This window comes from Manacus vitellinus, unplaced genomic scaffold, assembly GCF_001715985.3.
Source record: "Manacus vitellinus isolate BGI_N305 unplaced genomic scaffold, ASM171598v3 scaffold_17_pilon, whole genome shotgun sequence".
Lineage (NCBI taxonomy): Eukaryota > Metazoa > Chordata > Aves > Passeriformes > Pipridae > Manacus > Manacus vitellinus.
The window spans coordinates 2,990,160-3,010,023 of record NW_021939256.1 but is presented as its reverse complement, the minus strand read 5'-3'; the positions used below and the strand labels follow the sequence as shown (position 1 = coordinate 3,010,023).

Genomic DNA, 19,864 nt, shown 5'->3' with positions numbered 1-19,864 from the left:
CTATTTATCATTACTTAGCTATCATAGTGTATGTTAGGCTAAGATATGTCTGCTTTTACTATAACAGTATAGTTAAGTATTCTGTTTACCAATGTATTTCCATGTACAAGCTAAAGAAATCCAGGCAAAATGATTCAGTAGAAAAGGCTCTTTCACTTTCTTTTCTTCTGGATTATTATACTGTTCTGATTAGCAGAACTTCCAGAGGGAATAGCAGCAATTTTACACCTGAGGAGTTCTAGCAACTTACCTTGAATAAACTACTTTTCCAATTTTTGCTTCTAATGATAACAAAGATGCTTTAACATTACCAGTTTTGAAATATTTGAGCTATAGGCTACTGTAACTGGCTGAAGTCAGAACTGACTGAAATGTTATTAAGATGTGTATCTCAAAAAACTAATAAGAAGTGGTCAAGAAATTATGATGAACTGATGATGCATTTACAGATAGAAAAAAAGAGTACAGCAGGGCAAGAAAAGTAACAGAAAGAGTTTTGACACAATGTTTCAGAGTACAATTTCTAAATTCTCACTTCTCAAAAAGTATCCTTGAGTGTTCTCAACAAGAGGACTTCAGAGACAAATCACAGGAGAACCCAGTCATGGAAAATGAAGTTGACTGAACAGCTCCCCATGTGTACTAGAAATGTCACTTAGAACAATTTTATCCTTATTTTAACCTTGTTTAAAACCAAAAGTTACCATTTCTTCATTAACATTCTTCAAGTATACCACAGATATGTCAAATATCTTCAATCTTATTTTCTCCAAAGAGTGTAACCAATAGAACTGCCAACAACCTGTTCTCACATATTTTAGGTATTTTTATAGACATTGTATATGCTGGTGTTTTTGACTACTTCACACAGAGTAAAAGAATCTGTATCTAATTCTATCCTGCATGAATTACTTAAGAATAAGAAATGATAGAGAGACCATACAGGTCCTATATATAAAACACCCCCAGACTTGTACAAACCAGATAACCAGGACAACTATAAAAAGTTCACAAACCTTGGCTGATTTTATGACCTTCACTCTGAGGCTCCGCTGGTAAGCAACTCTCCTTTGAGGTCCCTTTGTTGTGACAAGCTTTAGGTGAACCTCTGCTGTTTCTCCCTGGTTGAATTTGTGAAGCGTTGAGGGGCAGAAGTCTCTTACTCTGTGTATCAGATGGTTTACTGGGTAACTGTGGGACACTGGTGGCCTTCTCTCGATTTGCAGGACTCTGTTGTGCTCGAAACTTGCTTTGTTCCACGTTCTGCACCCCTTTCTGTAGCTTGGCTTCTTTTCTCTTACTTTCCTCTTCACGTTTCCTGCAATTATAGAAGAATTACCATAAGAATTTCAAAGACAAAATCTTGTAAGCATGTATCTAACTTAAACACGTTCCTCTCTAAAAATCTGACAATGCCACAATAAAACCTTGGCTGTAACATCTTTTTCATGAGAAAAGGACACCTATTGCACTGAAATGTCTTGGGTTGATCCAAAGCAACAATGGACTTGCAGCTAAAGCCTAATGAAGGTTAAGTTCTTGTCAGTCATCGCCCCATTCAGTTTGCAGTGGTTTTAACTGATTTTAAAACACTCAATTGTTAAAAACAATTAAATATAGGGGGTTTTATAAATATACAAAAATTAAAAGTAGGATTTTGAAAATAGTTATTATACTAATAACTATGTTTTTAATTAGGAATGAACAAAGTTTTCAAATAAGTAGTAAAGTAATGCACTATACTTGAAAATCAAAAAACTTTAGTAAAAGACATAATCTCTTTGAAAATTATTTTGTCATACTTAACTGTGTCATAATTAATACAGACAATTATAAACAAACTTCCAACTAGCTACTGGTACTAACTTGCTCCTATATATTTATCATTGGTAGATAATTAATTTATTTTACATAAACATATGCCATACAAATTATAAACATTGGAAATATGAGATCTGAATTAATAACTTGTGTGCATATAGTATGCCATTACATTTATGACATTTGGATTTCAAAAATGAAAGAAGTCATGTCTCTCTTAAATAGTGTAGACATAACATAGAATTCTGAACAAAGTAACGAAAGATGCATCTGTTGAATAAAATTTTGCAGCCTGTTTTGAAAGGTGGGTTATCATTGAACTTCATCTTTTAAATTCTTTTTTCCTACCAAGCAGGATAAACCCAGTAGCACATAGCAAATGTTACACACCTACCTACCAGTGAATTTGTTTTTATAAATTAAGCACTGGTTGCTAAATGAAGTGACACTTCTCCTGTTGGAACGGACAGGCGGTAAATGTCGTATCATGTAGCTGCCCTATATTTTAACTTGCTTCCAATGCTCCAACACAGTTTGCAGACTGTTGCCACATTATCTCTCGGCACGGCGTATGACAGGTTAGTTATGCAGCGTGCCAGCCCCAGTTCCCACGAGCCGCATCAATGCCAGCACGTGTCACCGCAGTGTGAGCTGCCAGGGAGAAGACTTAACTTTATCTGTCAGTGCTATCTTATCAAGTATGCTCCGCAGAAGAAGCTGATTGAACTTTGCACCTGAAAAGCTGCTAATTGATCTAAAAGGATACACTCCTAGCAGCCTGAGGTTCAGTATTCCCTCTGGCATGGAAAAAAAAAAGGGGCTAGTTTTGGACAATATTGGCATTCCACAACCGGACGATATGGGGATGTTGGGTTTGTGTACAGTATAGATCTCGCTGCCATTACTGAGCCATTTGAGCTGATAAATCAGATCTTACTATTCACAGAATAGTAATTTTCTTTTCTTCACAAGAATTAAGCAGCCTATTACCAATGTCCTCCATTCAGGGTATTAGGAAAGGAAATGTGAGATGGGTTGTATGATACACAATCAAGCCAGAGTGGCCTGCATGCCTTTGATGAGCAGGTCAACTCAAAACAACCAAGTGCTATGGAAATGACACAGGACCAGAAACTCAGAAGTAAAAGGGGATTTTTTTTTAAAGAGCTTTTGCTTGTGTGCTAAAACTTTTCAGATTAAACTGAAGAAATAATAAAGGGAAGGGATTTCAAAGCTTCCTATTCATAGACCATCATCCTAATTGTCACAGCAGACCTTAGATGATTAACAGACTCCTGAATACAAAAGAGCCTCCCCTTGTGTTTTGCTTTATTTTATCAGAAATTCAGTTTGTATTACAATGAGGGATATATTTGAAATTAAAATTTTCAAGTTTTATTGTTGTCTAAGTTGACAGACTAGGTTTCATGAGCAAGTAAAGGAAGTAGACAAGTTCCTAACCTAAGGGCTCTCAGTCATTCTCAGGAGGTTTCTGACGACTCAGCAGGATCCAAATTTGGGCTCTAAAGTTAGACATCTACAGCTCAGCAGTGGTAGCAGAGCTGGCAAGTCAATATTTTCCACTGTAAATGCAATAGAATTTTGTCCAGAATGGCCATAAATTTGTATTTTGTTGCAAAAGTGAAAGAATGAAAACTGAGCCTTTAGCAGATGGTAAGGAACAGTTTCAGCCTTACATATTACTGAAGACACAGAGACTCTTTGAATTTTTGATCCTGCTCATGTGAATTCAACCTTTTCTATTTTGTTAAGAACACTTTACTTTTTTATCTACTCATTGGATGATGTTTTAAATTTAGAACGTGTACATATACCTGGACAGCATTTTCAAATTTATGCTTGCAAAAAAAAAAAAAGTTACTTAAAAAATTTCAACTGAAAATGGATCTCCTGGTATGATTCTACTACTGGTGAAGCTTTATCTGGAGTAAGAGGAGTTGTATTTCATGCTGTGTAAACAGCCACCCCCTGCTATACAATCTAGCATGATGATGGTTTTTAAAAGCATGACACTTCTGACTCATGACATGTTCAGCTTCTGAGCTACTGCAGCCTTTTAAAGAGATAATAAAAATGATAAGACAACTGTTAATTTCTGTCCAGCATTTCTGTGTTGACTGGTAGTCAAATGCGTAGAGCAGTCTATTTGTCCTTCCCTGACTATTTATTTTTTCTTCTCATATGTATTTTAACACCATTCTGATTTCAAATTTAGTCTTCAATGTGCTTACAGTCTTCTGCAACTCGGTGCTATTCCCAGATTTAACATTTTACTTTTTAAATGAAAATTTAGATTCATGATGGATATACCTGAAATTCTCATCAATATACACTTCCAGTTTAAAGGAGAGAAATGAGAAATTTTCCATAAGAAAGTATGAAAACTTAAGGCAAGTCTGAATGACAGCTACAGTTTCTTCATGGCCACAAAACTTGTTATTCTGACACAAACAAAAATTGAGTTGGTTTGATATCAATTCTTTTGAATTAAAAAAAAAACAGAACAAAAAACCCCAAAAGACATGAAATACTTCAGCCTTCTTAGCATCACTTGCAGGCCAACTCTTTCTTTACTCTTCCTTTTACCATGAGTATGTTTACAATGGTTTATTGTGATACGTCACATCCCTTGCCAGTTCTTTTTACTTTGCACCTCAGCTTGTTTAACTTTATAATTGTATTTCTTATTACCCTCAATTTTAGTAATTACACCAAATTTCCCCTGCGTGCTTTCAATTTTCAGGTCGCTGAAGAGCTCATTAGTTTCTCTGTTGCTACACTCCCCTTTTTTTCTCAACATTCAGGCCTTATAACTAGTTTTTTGAAAAACCTCATAATCTACTTGCAGTCTCTTGGTGCTTTTCAAAATCTTTCTGAAGACTGTGTCATTGAACTGTTTATTTTCTTACTGTTCTTCTTTTCCTAAATATTACTAGTTACTTTCTCTTACCCAGTTCCATCCATTTCCCTTTCACATCCACATCCACATCCACCCTCAATCAGTTTTCTTTAACTGGTCAGAATGAAAACCAGAAACAAGGTATCAGGAGCTCATTCTGAGAAGCTGAATGGGAAAGTGGACAAGTGAGTGCCCGTCTTTCTCAGGGACCAAAGTGATACTAACCAGAATACAGTTTCACAGATTGTTCTTCTGGCCCTTTTTAAAGCTGGGTACAACATTTGCTTTCCTCCAATCACAGGGGACCTTCCCTAGTCTCTGTGGTCTTTCAAAGATATTGGAAAGTGGCCTTTGAAGGGCATCAGTTCTTTCTCCACCCTTGGATGCAGCCAATCTGGTCCCATGGACTTGTCTGGGCTGAGTTCTCTCAAGCCACCCCTGACTTAATCCTCATTCACAGTTAGTAGTTCTCCTCCTCCTTGAAACACTTCTCTAAGAAAAAAGGCCTGGGAGAGCTTCTTCTGGAAGACTGAGCAGAAGGTGGCATTGAGCACTTCTGCCACACCTGGGCCTGTTGTCACTAAATGCACCATTTGGCAACAGCCCCACATATTCCTCGCTCAACCTTGTAGTAATGTATTACTACTCCTATTAATGTAGAAGCAGAAACCCACCTTGTTACCTGCAACATCCCTTTAAAACCTCAACTCCATTTGAGTTCTGGTGTTCATGGTACCATCTCTACATGCCAAAGCAATGTTTTTACACTCTTCCTTTGCAGTCTGTCCCTACTTCTACCTCCTGTATACTGCCTTTTTGCATTTGACCTCTGCCATGGCTTCCCTGCTAACCCAAATTGGTCTCCTGATATGTCTCTTTGCTCAATGGTATAATAGTGTGCATGTTGGATTTGTCTGCATCAATCTTCATTTTATAAATTACCATTTCTTTGATATACAAGAGAACATGGGAGAAAATGTTTGTATAGAAATAATTCACAGGCTTTGAATACAGTGAATGTAACTTCACCAGAAAATAATACAGGTACAAGATGCTGGTTGACTTTTAGTTAGGGCAAAAAAGGAAAAAAAAGAACAAGTTAATTAAATCATGGAGATTTAGAAGTGATTTATCTTCGTGAGACCCTTTAAAACAACATATTAAAAAGCAAGTTTTAAATACATACACTGAAATAGTGGTGGGGGGGTGGTGTTCAATCTAGGAGTTCACCATCATTCTGGATTGCCACATAATGACTACTTTTATCTGGAGAGTAGATTTTTAAACATCAGTAGGGATATTAGTTTTTTTTGTATGCAGCAACACCCTGTCCAATTTCAGCTGTGGAATGCACAGATGGGTACACAGAATGATGACAATATAATGTCCCCTTCAGTTTATTACAGATCATAAAATTGCAATTAAATAAAATTTGTGATGTGACAACCTGATTTGCTTGTACACTCCAGTTGTATTGTAATTCTGTTTTTATGGTATTTGATACACAGACTTTGATTCTATTGTTTTCAAACAAATCAACAAGAGCTAAGTAAGTCTCAGAAAGTACATCAGAAACCCACAAAGGAAAACTATTACAAAAATACCCCCAAATTTCCATGAGGCAATTCTTTTCCATTTAATCTTCTAGATGGGGTATCATAGATTCTTCTAAAATTGACTGTCATCACAAAGGATAAAACTATCTCATTTGGTAAAGTCAGTTGTGACCACACAGAAATACACAGAGGTCTCCACATTAAAAAGAAATACATAAAATATTTGGTATACTTTCAAAGGCAGCTTCTCCATGCATGGTTTTGACTTCTACTGACTTCAGCGGAAAAGGCAAATAGTAGGAGGGCTACATGTTACAACTTCAGGATCTAAAGATGTGAGCAAGAGATCAGTTATCTGATACTTCTAGCTTTGGTTCTTACTGGGAAATAACAATTGTTATCCAGTATAGTATAGCAGCAATCAAACCCAGTGAAGGTCACACTGGTCAGTTATGCAGAACATCAAACTACCAAATCTGATAGAATGGACTGCAGTTGAATTTGTCTGTGATACACAGATCCAGCAAAAATACCTCTAAGTGCAATAATTATGTTGTGTGGCTTTTTCATATGACCTCTCTTTACAGAAATAATACTACAAAATCATGCAGAAATCTTTTCAGACTGTTACTTTTTTCATCCCAGAATCAGATTTCTTCAAGAGAAACAAGGTGCTAATTTGTTTTATTTCATACTATGAATCTTAAGGATAAAGGTCAAGGAAACAAAGCATTTATGTACCTTCTGACTTTTTAATTTCACTACTTTGCTATCCTTACCTCCTTTAAGCAGGGTAGAAACTTAGGCAGAATCTACACATCTTGCTGATAACTATTTGAATTGCATATGTTAGTTATCTATAATCCACTATAACCAATTCATAGGAATTCTAATTCAAGACCAGAAAACATAAATGCAGAGAATGTATACTGCCAAAACTGAAATTGCAAATAAATACAGGATTTTGGTTTGCTAGAAAAGCACAACCTCTCCTGTGAAACATTAAGTTAAGCCTTACCAAACCAGGCTTTCCCTCGTTTGTTTTTTCTTTTCCTTCAACTATGTATTCATTACTTTTCATAACTGATAACAAGACTTGATAGGTCAATAATTACTTCCATTACATTAATGTGATAAATTTTTTCCAAGCCTTTTAATCATCATACACAGTATCAGGCAAAGATTCATGGAAACATGCTAGTTTCTCAGATTTTGGTATTTTGCCTTTCTCTTGTATACTATATAAAGCTCATTATTCAAATTGGGATTATATGGAAAATAAATTCCGTCTATCTATAGGTATATGGGAGTTATAAGCTTCCTTTGGTTTCACGAATTTTACTAAGAAGAACAATAAATGATGATGAATAACAAATAAAATCATACATTGATGAATACAAACTTATGACAAATGTCCATTTGCTGGAGAAGATTTCAAGTCTCAGACTTACTTGGCAGCAGCATCTTTTCTCAGCTGTTCATGTTTCATTAGGAGATTCTTCCTCTCTTGAAAAGCCTTTCTAACTTTGTATCCTTTGTAGACAGCCTGGATTTTGAAAGCAGCAATATCCTGAATGGCAGCTATAGACAGAGCCCCATGCTCTAACATGAACTGAATCACTTCATGGTGTTCCCCAAGCAAGGCATAATCAAGTGGAGTATACCTAAAAAAATCCAAACAAATCACAACAATTATTACTGATTCTAACTATAATGTGCATTTATTTCACCCTCATTCCATATTAAGGCAAGTTCTAGTATGAAGAGAGATTAAACACTGCTTTCAGTACGCTGTTTTACTAATTTTTAAGTATTGTTTTCCCATCCTATTGATTCTACACATTGTGATTATGTTTAAGACTTATTTTATTCTCCTCATATGGAAATGTGGGAGGGACCAGACTATATGAAGTGTTTGGTAAAAATCTCCCAAAACCCCATCCACAGAATTAACTGCTTTAGTCAAGTGATCTTTAAAAGGTATTATTGAGGTTTTCATATAGAAATCTAAACAAAAAAGTTAAAACATTTTTGTGCTATTTCCATATGAATTTAAGTTCTGGAGACTTACTGTCAAATATGTCTTAGCTTCTATAACAACAACTGAGGACAGTATGACTGACCAAGCAGCAGGTTTAGATCAGTATCAAGGGATAATATCCTTTTTTAAAGTACTAGGAAGATTAAAGTCTGTTTCCAAATAGATACAGATGTTAAAAATATTAAATTCTTTGGGTTTTAAAGCCACCTAACCCCTTTTAAAAATAATTCCCAAATTTCTCATTGTCAATGCAGGATCAAAATTTACATATCTCCCTCACCAACACTGAAACATTAGGCAGAGACATTTAGTGACTGAAAATTATTAGTCACAGACCATAATCAAGACCATATAACATAAGACTATCAAATAACCAGTGTCAATGTATGTGATTGTGAAAATTAGGGCTCTTCTTGATGGTAACTTGCTAGGACGCAGTGCTGGTAAGCAAAGAAAAACAGACAGAAAGCACAATTGGACTTGCCACACAGCAATGATTTGATGGAAGGATTAACAGTATCTGAACTGAAGTGTCTGCAGGAATAAAGACAATGACATAACATGAAAATTTGTATGTCAAGGTCTGTTGCTGGTAGCATTTAAAGAGATACAGATTTTTGATAACCCAGAAATGGGAACTTCAGAAAGAACGTAATTCCAGTAAAATACATTTTTAAAGTATACGTAATTTTGAATATTTTAAAGACACAAGAGACACTAAAGCAAACTTTATGCTACTACCATGTGTCTACCAAGACAATGTATTCTATTACAGGTCCCAGTCATGAGGACCCATATTTTTAAACATAGATTCTATAACTCCATTAGAGTTACCTTTGAAAGTAAAAAAATCGCTCAAATCAAATCTGAATAGGGATTTGTATGACTGGACACTACCCATTCAAGGCTGTTTACATACACTTCTCTGTAGTGTCAGTTCAAAGCCTGTTATAAATTTTCTTCTCCACTGATTCTATCTAAAACAGATAGCTTTCAAATCCAGCTGGCTTCACAAGAAAACACATGAAGAAGACATCAGCCATCAGCTGTTATAAGGAATTTTAGCATGAAGGCGGTCAAACAGCAGCTAGCCTTGCATCACATGATGCACCCAGGATGGGAAATTGAGTTACAAATTAAATTTGCGAAGAACAACAAACCCAGCACCCTCCAGACCAGCACTTGATCACGTATCTGGCAAGCAAATGGGCAGCTTAAAATCCTAGATGCAATCTCAGCTTCATCTTTTACTAATCTAATTAGCTTGAACCATTATGTTTGAATTTTTAACTGGTATCTCATATTGGACTCTAAGAAAGTAAAGACGGGAAGCCTCTGATTTTAGATATATTGGGAAAAAAATTACTATTTGGTGAAATTGTTACTGATTAAAAAACAATTTCATCCAATAACAGATGAACCATATCCCTGAGGTTATTTTTACTCTCTCTCATAACACTCAACTTGATTTTTCTACTTTCCAAACTTCCAATCCCTCAACAGTAAAACCAGATTTGTAGATATGTATCAAGATACAATTGTGCAATTTTGATATACTATATATACTTTAGCAGAATTATATTTAAAGATTGATTCATCTAGAAATACTGGGGATCTCTTTTGTTCTGCACATGAACTAGTGCTCAATGGCAGAGATTTGGAATACTGCTAGTTATATTTTGAGTAATCTAGGTTTATACATACGAACATATATTAATGCCAGAAGGAAAACAAAAATAACTATCTGAATGTGGTAAACCACAGCTAAGGTCTTTTCTTGACATTTGAGCATCATTAGTATATTTCTACAGAGTAAAGATAACAGCAGCCTCCTTTCTGGCAAAATAGTGGCTTTTAATCTCACTTTTTAGGAGTAATTTAATTACAAATGTTTATTTAATTTTCTATAAAAAAATTACTAAAGAGAGCACTGGCACTACTTAATTAGGAACTAGTTATACTTTCATTTCTGTTTCTCAATAAAAAATAAGAACAAGAAGGGAAGAGAAATCTGAGTGTTTTAGAGTAGAGAATAAAAGAGAAATGATGGGAGAAGAAAGCAACTAAAAACTGGGATAAGTATGGAAGTATTAAATTTAGCACTGAAATACGGGGTTTCAAACTCCTTAAGTTATTTAAAATGTTGAAATATTCAAATTTATATGGCATACTGTTCATAGTTTTATTTATAATTATGAGGAGGTCATCTACTCTAAAAAAAGGCATTATATATTTCTGCTAATAGTAATTATCTTCACGGTCAGGTGACTAATTTGAACTCCACAGCCCAAATCACTTTTAAAAAACTATTATTTATATGTCAATGAAAGACAAAGAAAAGAGATGCAAATGTGCTGTCTCTTTATGATTATAGGAGACTTTTTTTTTTTTAAACTAGGCCTTTAGAATACAGTTAGCCACCAGGTACTTTGTAATCACTATTTTAAAACATAACATTACATTTCTCCCATTTTCTTTCTTCTCACTGAATTCCTACCAAATAGAAAAGAAAAATTCCAGTCTCCTCCAACAGCAGCAGAAATGCCTTTTCATCCTTTGTCTGTACATACCTATTATGAACTTCATATAAATGAGAAAGATCTTCAATATATCAAACAAGACTAGAGTGAGTAAATACTTGCAGAAATCTCTAAGTTCAAGGTTCAAAAGTATAAATAGCTGAAGTTGCAATGTCTTAGTTAAAGGAGAGAAATTTCACATTAGAAAAGCAGCTGACACTGAAGTGCAAGATTACAGGACTCCTTTTAGATGCCAGATTAGGATTCTCTTGCAATATCTGAACACTTAACATTTAAATAATAGGAAGCACTTCTGCTAAATTACAAAATAACACATTGAGACAAGCAATACCTCTCCTCGCTGTTCTCCATATGGTTAGGAAAGGCATCAAAACCGAGCAGCAACTTTATAGCATCAAGGTAGCCATTGTTACAGAGCCAGTGCAAGGCAGTTCTTCCCTGTAAACAATAGAAACAGAACAAAAATAAGCATTATCCCCAAACTCTATCACGCCACAATGAAAGTCGTAAATCACAGTGTAATTCAATGCTTTTCTGGACATGAAGGACAAACTAGTTCTAAATAAACTTCTTTATTAAAATAAGAAGAATACAGCACTTAAAAATTATTATTTTTTTTAAACAAGATTACAACACTAGTGTTTTTTCACCTAAAGCAGCTGAAAATTAGCATTAGGAGACTAGCTCTAGAGTTGCTTTCTTTGCAAAAGAAAGAACTCATAATGAAAACCACTTTTCTGTTACTTGGAATTATCTATGCCCTACAAAGAATAACTACAGAAAAATTTAACAAATTGGGTGAAGCTCTTTTGACTGATGAGGTTCTACCGACTTCTGAGAAATTATGTCATATAAGAAAGAGATCTGTTACAGGTTGCACAATTACTCTGGCTCCTAATTTCACGAACTGCTTGAATAATGGCACAAAAGAACATATAACCTAGTCAGTGTTCCATTTTTTTTTCACCTGGATACAGTATACATATATGGATACTTATGTGGATTAGTAATTGAAACAGTTCTTGTGCAATCTCACTTGCAATACCTTACTTTCTTGCTTGCTCTGTCTCTATGTTAAAGAAACTCATTTTGGACTATAAAATCACATTCCTATGTCAGCTGTTAATAAGGAATCACAAAAGTTAAGAAATCAGATTATTAATATGACTCCTCATATAATCACACTTTGATAAGGAAAAATCAAAAGTGATATGGAAAAATACAAATCTTCAGTTCATGCTGCACATTAAAATACTACTTTTCATACAAGATTTTTGAAGTGGAGGCAGCAAAGATGCTTCTACGTCCCAGAAAAGAGAAGGATCTTGAAGAAAAGCAATATGTTTTGATGTATGGTTATTCTAAAGTTAATTATATACCTCAGTGAAGAACAACATACCTCTTTATCCTGGATATTTGGATCTGCATTGTTTTCCAGTAACACTACCATGCAGTTAATGTAACCTCCATAAGCAGCACACTGCAGAGGTGTTCTACCTGCATAATCCTGCACATTAGGGTTGATTTTATTTTCTATCAAGATTTGGCACACGTCAGCATTTCCTCCCAGGGCTGCCCAGTGAAGAGGTGAATGGCCATCTTGGTCAACCAAATCTACTCTTGCCCCTCCTGAAACAGCAAATATATTTTTGAGCATAAAAAGAAAACACTTTTGAATGCTAAGAAAAGAAAAGAAAAGAATAAGTTTATGTTCAACTAGAACTTATTTGGTAAAATGGTAATTTAGACAAATATTTCTCAGGTTAAATCTGTTTTTAAATCTCTAATGCAGGCAAGATGAAATATTTACAGTGTAAGAATAATTTTTGGAAAAGTCTTAATTTTTTTCTTAATTCAAGCATGCTAAAGCTCTTTAATGCAGATAATAAATTTCTCTGTCTTCTTGCAAGATGTAAAAATTCTGTACAAAAATAAAACTCCACAAATACAAAAGCTTGAACCAACCAGCAACAATGACTGTCTATATCATAAAATATATAACTAAACATAACTTGGTTATGTTTACAAGGTTCTTGCACACACAAAAGCTCAATGGCACAGGGAATGGGAGGAAGAGCTTCACAGGAGGTTAAAATATGCTTAGCAGATCATGAAGGGAAGCAGATTTTTCAGTAAGAAAGGATGGTTGATGGAAAACTTGCAACTTTTTAGCCTGGATACTTCATCTGTCCATAAATGGGATCATGTCTGAAGTAGGAGGGAGATGTTTCTGGGAAGCTAAAATGACAGAATTTCACATCTAGGATACCACTGTTGTTTCACCATACTTCTTACACTTCAGCAGATATTTTACAATTATCTAACACTGTACATTGTTAAAACCTGTTTCTGTCTACAAATAAAACACTGCTTCTAAAAACCAATCAGAGGAAAATATTAATGATGTAGGATTTTGATAGCTATCTGCATTAAAAAATAAAGATTCATTTAAATGGTCAAAAAATCTTCAAAGAAGGCTAGAAATGCTTTCTCACAAAAGTGAAGAAAGTTTAATTTGGTCTTTCTGATGAAGAAAAAAAAAAAGAAAGAAAAACAATGATCTGCTGGGGGGAAGTGTTGCTTTGAGAGACTAGAATGTACTTGCAAGGGCCTGAGCAGAAATGAGCTGTGAAAAGAACTCTCCCAGTCTTGAAAGTTTTATATTTAACACTTATTTTGCACAACAATCTGATAATCTTTTACATTTACTAGTGTTATCCCACAAAGAGTACTTATAGACAAAACCCGCTTTAGGGAAGCAATTTCCTCCCCCCACCTCTTGCTCAGCTATCTATTTATTTCCCAGTCCCACAGAAAGCAGCACCAGAACTCCAGACAAGTTTGTAAGGTCATAAGAGCTGACCTTTAATGAGTGTTTGTATCACTTCTTTGTGTCCCATCTCACAGGCTCGGAAAAGCGGGGTGTGCTTCATGACATCCAGAGCATCTACCTGGGCCTTGTGCTCCAACAGCAATTTCACTGTGCTGACATGGCCAGAAAGGGCAGCGGCGTGTAACGCTAGAAGAATTAAGGAGTAGGAAAAACAAACCACAATACCATGAGCTTCGGAATTTCACAATTAGAACAGTCAAAATAAAAATTCATTTCAACCATTTTGGTGGAAAAGGTACTTTTCAACCACAAGAAACTGAAGAGTCCTAGCAAGTGATTATATAACAACATTTTCTTGCCACAGAAGCCATAAGCAGGATAACTGTTAGCCCTGAAACATGTTTCTAAGTTGCACAAATGGAAATTTTAAGCTTAACACTACCAAGATCGGCTTATACTGAGGATTTGTGGAAAATTAGTAGCTTCTGATTAAGAGAATATTACATTATTTACTTCTGCCTCTGTTTTGTGGCATTTCTGAGACTGCCCATCACCAGTGAAAGAAACCTTTAATTATTTCTTCAATGCTTTTCTGAAAATACCTTTTTTTCCTTTCAAATAAAGTTGTCTCAACCAAAACTAACTACAGATTACCACCCAGCTGTTCCTGCTCCTCCCCCAGCCTTTCTGGAAAAAATTTTACACAAAATTTTGTACTAAGGTCATCATATCTTGCACGCACAGTATCTCCATCTTCCTGGTTTCTCCAGGAAAAAAACAAGATTACAAACCAGGTATTGCATTTTGTCTCATCTCTACAATTTATGATGTTCAGTTGAATGAAAACTACACTACTTCAGATACTTCAGAACTCAGAGTTCTAGATGTGGTGTCTTGTAACTGGAGTTGCTATTGCCATCCTGCAGGCACTGTCAGCTGGAGTTGAGGAAAATGTTGGAATACCAGTCTGACCAGTTCACAATTCTTATTGAAGGAAAGGAGAACTACACAGAGCAGTGAGATTTCAAACCAATGGAGGGCACATATACTGGTGATTTTATTTACAATTTGAATTCAAAATGCTTTGGATTATTTCCTACAGTCAGCAATCAAATCAGACAACCTACATTCTCACACTGCCTTACATGTGGAATATTTTACAGATGAAGAAAACCAAAATAATTTAGAATAAAAACACAAGAGTGCAGTTCATAAATGTGCATTTAATACAGTGAGTTCCCTGTGAAATTTCAGAGGTTTTCATCCTTAGTGAGAATTGAGTGTGCTCAAGCCAGAAAAATGTGGAGCTGTAAACAGTATCTACATGTCTTGTTTTATGTACCTACATGTATTTGTTTAATATTAAACCAGACAGGGTCAGGATCCAGCAGAGGCATTATACAGAAATACACATCATGAAGCCCAATGTGAGCTACTGCTTCTTGAACTGCAGCCCGAATATCAAAGCAGTCTGGCTTTTTGTATCTGCCAGCTACTGTGTAGCAGTGGTACCAACTCCGCACACCTTATGAAACAGTAACCCAGCACAACCTGTTACACAGGTACTAATAAAATGCTCAGGTTGTTCATATTGTCCATGAACCTAATCCAGCTGAAGTGTGTTGTCATAAAACAGAGTCTCAATATCAGTGATAGCAACTGGAACTGTGATACAGATGAATGAGGCACTGGAGTCACAGCCAGAGACACCATGAGAAGTGCTGCCTTAGTAATTGAAATCATGCTTTTGAATGACACTGATGTTTAACTGTTGCAGCTAAAAAGCACAGCAGTGCTCACCGAGCTCATGAAAAATAAGCGCATCTCCAGCAGCCATGTGAGTGGGTGGCTATCAGTAGAAATTCAACAAGAATGAGATCCCTGCCGCTTCGTACATTGGGAAGGGCCTGGTTTTCATGGTCTGACCTCAAAGTAAACTCTAGGTTCTGGTTTTCGTCCTGAATTTCTTATGAAACCAAAGGCAGTAAACCACTCCATCAGATGACACATGGGGTGTGTGTAACAATACAATAGAAAAAGAGCTGCTGTGTCAGCTTGGCTGGTTCTTCCCCCCTATCACTCATTCTGACGCAGGCATCTCGTTTCGCACTTTGTGCTCAATATTTTCTTGTAAGCCAAATTTTCTGTGATGGAGTCACGGTGACTGAAGAGATTCTTCAGCCAGCTGGTTACAATAGGCCCTTTGTTCAGCCGACAGACAGAGCCCTCTCCATTGTGCGCAGTGACGGCAGAGCTATAAAGCTGCCCCTGTAATGCTCCTGCAGCGCTGATCTCTGAGAAGAGGGAAATTCCTTTCCCTTGGTGTCATTCTCCTACACAATACTGAGAGTCTCGATGTTCTAGCAAAGCTGAATGGAGAGCTTGCTCTTTTTTAAGTAAATGCAAAAAGGCTGCGTTAACGCAACATTATAACTGAGCTTAACTGAGTCGCACACAAAAGTCAGAAACACACAACCTTGAACTCTCCTCAGCAACTGTATCCCAGGCACGGTGGCATGTACACTATTTTCTACTAGTGCATAGTTTCCCATCAGAATGCAACGCTACTTTTCCCTTACCAAAAACTGGGAATGATTAAGAACCTTTGTAAAAAAAAATCAGAGAGTGATTTACTGGCGCGCTTCCTTTAATGTTTGCAGCTCCCTATAATAAAGCCCATGCTACTGCACTTGCTTGCACAATGGTTTAGTTCAGGCTGCTCGACAGCAAGCGACAAACAGTACAGTTCCCCACTTCAAGACTATTCGTGTGTTCTCCACAATGGCACTTTAAAGTAAATGGAAAACCCATTCAGTTCCTTGGATTAAAAGCCCTACAACAAAATCAAGATTAAGAAGTGATTACATATCAGTGCTACAAAAGGTTTAAGACCGAAAGATAATAAGCCCAACCACCTGAACTATTCAAGCATGAAATCCAGACCTGAGTAATTTCAGAAACACGATATGTGAGTACTGTCTGCAAAGAAGAAAACCTTCTGTAAGGAGGTTTGCACAGTAACTACATTACTCCACCTTAAGGTCTGAAACAAGTACTGTAAAGTATTTAAAAGGGAACTGTCAGGAAGTAGCAAATGTAGGTAAGACTGATAAAAGATGAAATGAGTACAATCATAGATTATATAGTTTTTAAAGTCATTAAACATGAAGACTGATATTTCATTTGTTGCAGTATTTCTTAAACTCAAAAATTACAAACTACCACAACTTGGAAAGACTGATTATTTTTCAGTTTGCTAAATTGCAAGAAAAGCAAGAATTTAGATATTTGAATAGAATTTTATGTTAAGTGTATTCTGTTTTTTGTTGAGACCCAGCATATCACCAAAGAAAATGAAAGAAATTCAAATTTTAATATGAAAATAATATTCGTACAATCTACGTTTAAAAATCCTGAACCACACAACCCTGACGTGACATTTATTTTACCATTTGTATGTTATTCGAAGTGCACTCTGAAAAGAGAAAAGCTGTTAAACTCATATCTTTTTTTCTTGGTTGAGACACTGTAAGTTTCCTAAATCTAACCATGCAGCTTAGGCTAGTTTGCATATGTATGCAGTCAACAAATACATGAAAATTCATATAAACAAACATTGCAATTATACATTCTTATCTGTTTAAAATTACATAGGAGAAATGCCCTTTATTGTATTATTGTATTTATTGTATTTATTGTATTATTCATGGATGTGTGGTCTGACTATGAGCTTGGCTGTCATTTTACTACTTATTATACACAGGTATACAGTTTTGCACTTAGCTTCTAACATTGTGACCTGGCTCTGTGTGGCACTGGGTAGTTCCTGACCTCCTCCTACACATCTTACTGTTTGAAGCTTCCTGCTATCAAACCCCTCCAATTCATGCCCAATATATCCACAGTCTCCTCTTTTTCTATATATAATGCAGAAACACTTTGACACCTGTCAGAATTGTTATCCTGTTTTTGTTGAAAATACTACATAAGTACAATATTTATACCACAAATTCTTATATTTTTTCATGAATGAGATAAATTCGTATATTATACAGGAAATTTTGAATTTCATGACTTGCATGCTTGAATCCTGAATCACTGTGCTGCATACCTATCTTTTGCTCTGGGCAGATAATGGGGTGATAAACTTGGGGGATATCAAGTTTGACTCACTTTTTGGACAACAGAAGTGCAATAGCTCTAATCTTTATTACACTACCTTTACAAACAACTATGGTACTTATGATTTTCATGATGATAATTTAGCCACTTCACTGGTTAGCTTGCTCTATATTGTTTCAAAGTATGTATTTACTGACAAATACATTTAAATAGGCATTTTCAGGGAGGGCTTTTTATGCAATTATATTTCATTTTATTCTTCAAAATACAGAACAGCTCTCCCTTTCCCAGGATCCAGATCTAGGTAGCAGGATAGCAGTACTTCTTGTTATTTTTCAAATTAACTGATACAATCCATGAAGAAAAGGTTTGTTTCTTTCCCACAATAAGGCAAAGAATTGACACTCATACATAATTAAACTAATGCAGAAATATTTTCAGGATTAAAGCACACATCCAGGAAAAGACTAATATAGCTTCTAAAAATGTTTTTTCTGATGGAAATCACACTGACCAGAAATGTCCAGTGGCTCTTTGCTGTAAAGCATCTTACCTGTGCCAGCATATTTGTCTGTCATATTGATATCAATATCCAATTTTAAAGTCAGCATAGTCCTAATAACATCATCACTGCCTTTGCCAGCTGCCCACATGAAGGATGTTCTTCCCTCAAGATCTGAGTCATCTTTTACAGAAGGATGTTTCAAAAATACTTCAACTGTTTCCTGAAAAGAAATACTGTTGAAATTAAGATTTAAAGGAATCTGTAATAACAACAAACTACTGTCTCATTTAGCTGTTTATGAAGCAAATCAAAGCTTAGTTTTTCCTTTTCATGTTTATAAAGAGTAATAACTCAACAGGAGCACTGTATTTTCTGCTATACCTTTTTCCTCACCAATAATCATAGTGCATTCTTAACTAGGAGTTTAACACTGTCATTTATTTCATAATTTTTTCTTTTTAGTGTCAGACATCATGTGTTCATCATAATGAAGAAAAAGACACTGTAGTCACTGAGAAGAAAGCAATGGGAAAAATATTACTGGTTTATCAAAACATTACTGCAATACAATGATGATAAAAATCACAGAATCATTTAGGTTGGAAAAGACCTCTGAGATCATCCAAGTCCAACCTTTTCACCAAACACCACCCTGTCAACCAGACCATGGCACTGAGCGCCACATCCAGTCTTTCCTTAAACACCTCCGGGGACGGTGATTCCACCACGTCCCTGGGCAGCACACTCCAATGTCTAATCATCCTTTCTGTGAAGAAATTCCTCCTGATGTCCAACCTGAACCTCCCCTGAAAATAATGTCCCTTTGAAATATTCTTCCAACGTATTTTTTTCTCCCATTACAAATATAACTGCACATGCAAATATTTTACTTTGTCAAACCCTAATAATTTGACTATTAAAAAAAATACTTTTGGGGCAACACAGATATATTTCGTAATATTTAATAATATCAACAGGTTCCTAATTACTTAAATATTATAAATCAGAAAAGATTAAGAAAATCTTTACAACTGAGTTGAGACTTTCCTTTGCAACTGTTACACTAAAATCTCTATTTAAATCAAAGCAAAAACATTTATTTCTTCAAATGTTGTGTTTGTGTTAAGCTCTCAGTAAACAAGTCCACTTTTTTAACCTGCTCCTAGATTCTTAATAAGTCACACAGGAAAGGAAGGAAGAGAAAGTTACAGGTGCTAGAAAAAGAATAAGGAGAAGGTTTTCCTTTTTGTACCCAATTTCTTAAAAGGCTGTGTGTTTAACAGCTAGAAAAAATCTCTGAAGAGTCACTGATAGGCTAGCCAATAAAAACTGAAAAAATCGCAGGTTTCGTTATTTTACTTTACATTGACATTTTAGTATTAACACTATTTTAGCCCTCTCCCTATGTGACCCCAAAATAGTTCTATCACTGCTCTGGATAGGATGAGAGTTTCTTGTCTATAAGGAATTAAATGCTAATAATCACAAAGGTGCTTAAATACCCAAGTACTATTGATTAGTTTGAA

The 19,864-nt window shown here is 35.5% G+C and overlaps 1 protein-coding gene across 8 annotated transcripts in view; it reads right to left on the bottom strand.

Annotated features, from left to right (window-relative positions):
* INVS (inversin) overlaps positions 1-19,864 on the bottom strand; it is a 95,399-nt gene that overhangs the window by 16,264 nt on the left and 59,271 nt on the right. For all 8 annotated transcript variants that reach the window (XR_003915679.1, XM_029958937.1, XM_018070029.2 and 5 more), the window contains 6 exons: positions 18,387-18,558; positions 13,742-13,897; positions 12,278-12,507; positions 11,210-11,316; positions 7,749-7,961; positions 1,017-1,318 (listed from right to left, as the gene is read on the bottom strand). Coding sequence is in view for 7 of the 8 variants with exons in the window: in XM_029958937.1 (XP_029814797.1) it covers positions 1,017-1,318; positions 7,749-7,961; positions 11,210-11,316; positions 12,278-12,507; positions 13,742-13,897; positions 18,387-18,558 (1,180 nt within the window). In the remaining variant the exon portion in view is untranslated. The remainder of the gene's footprint in view (positions 1-1,016; positions 1,319-7,748; positions 7,962-11,209; positions 11,317-12,277; positions 12,508-13,741; positions 13,898-18,386; positions 18,559-19,864) is intronic.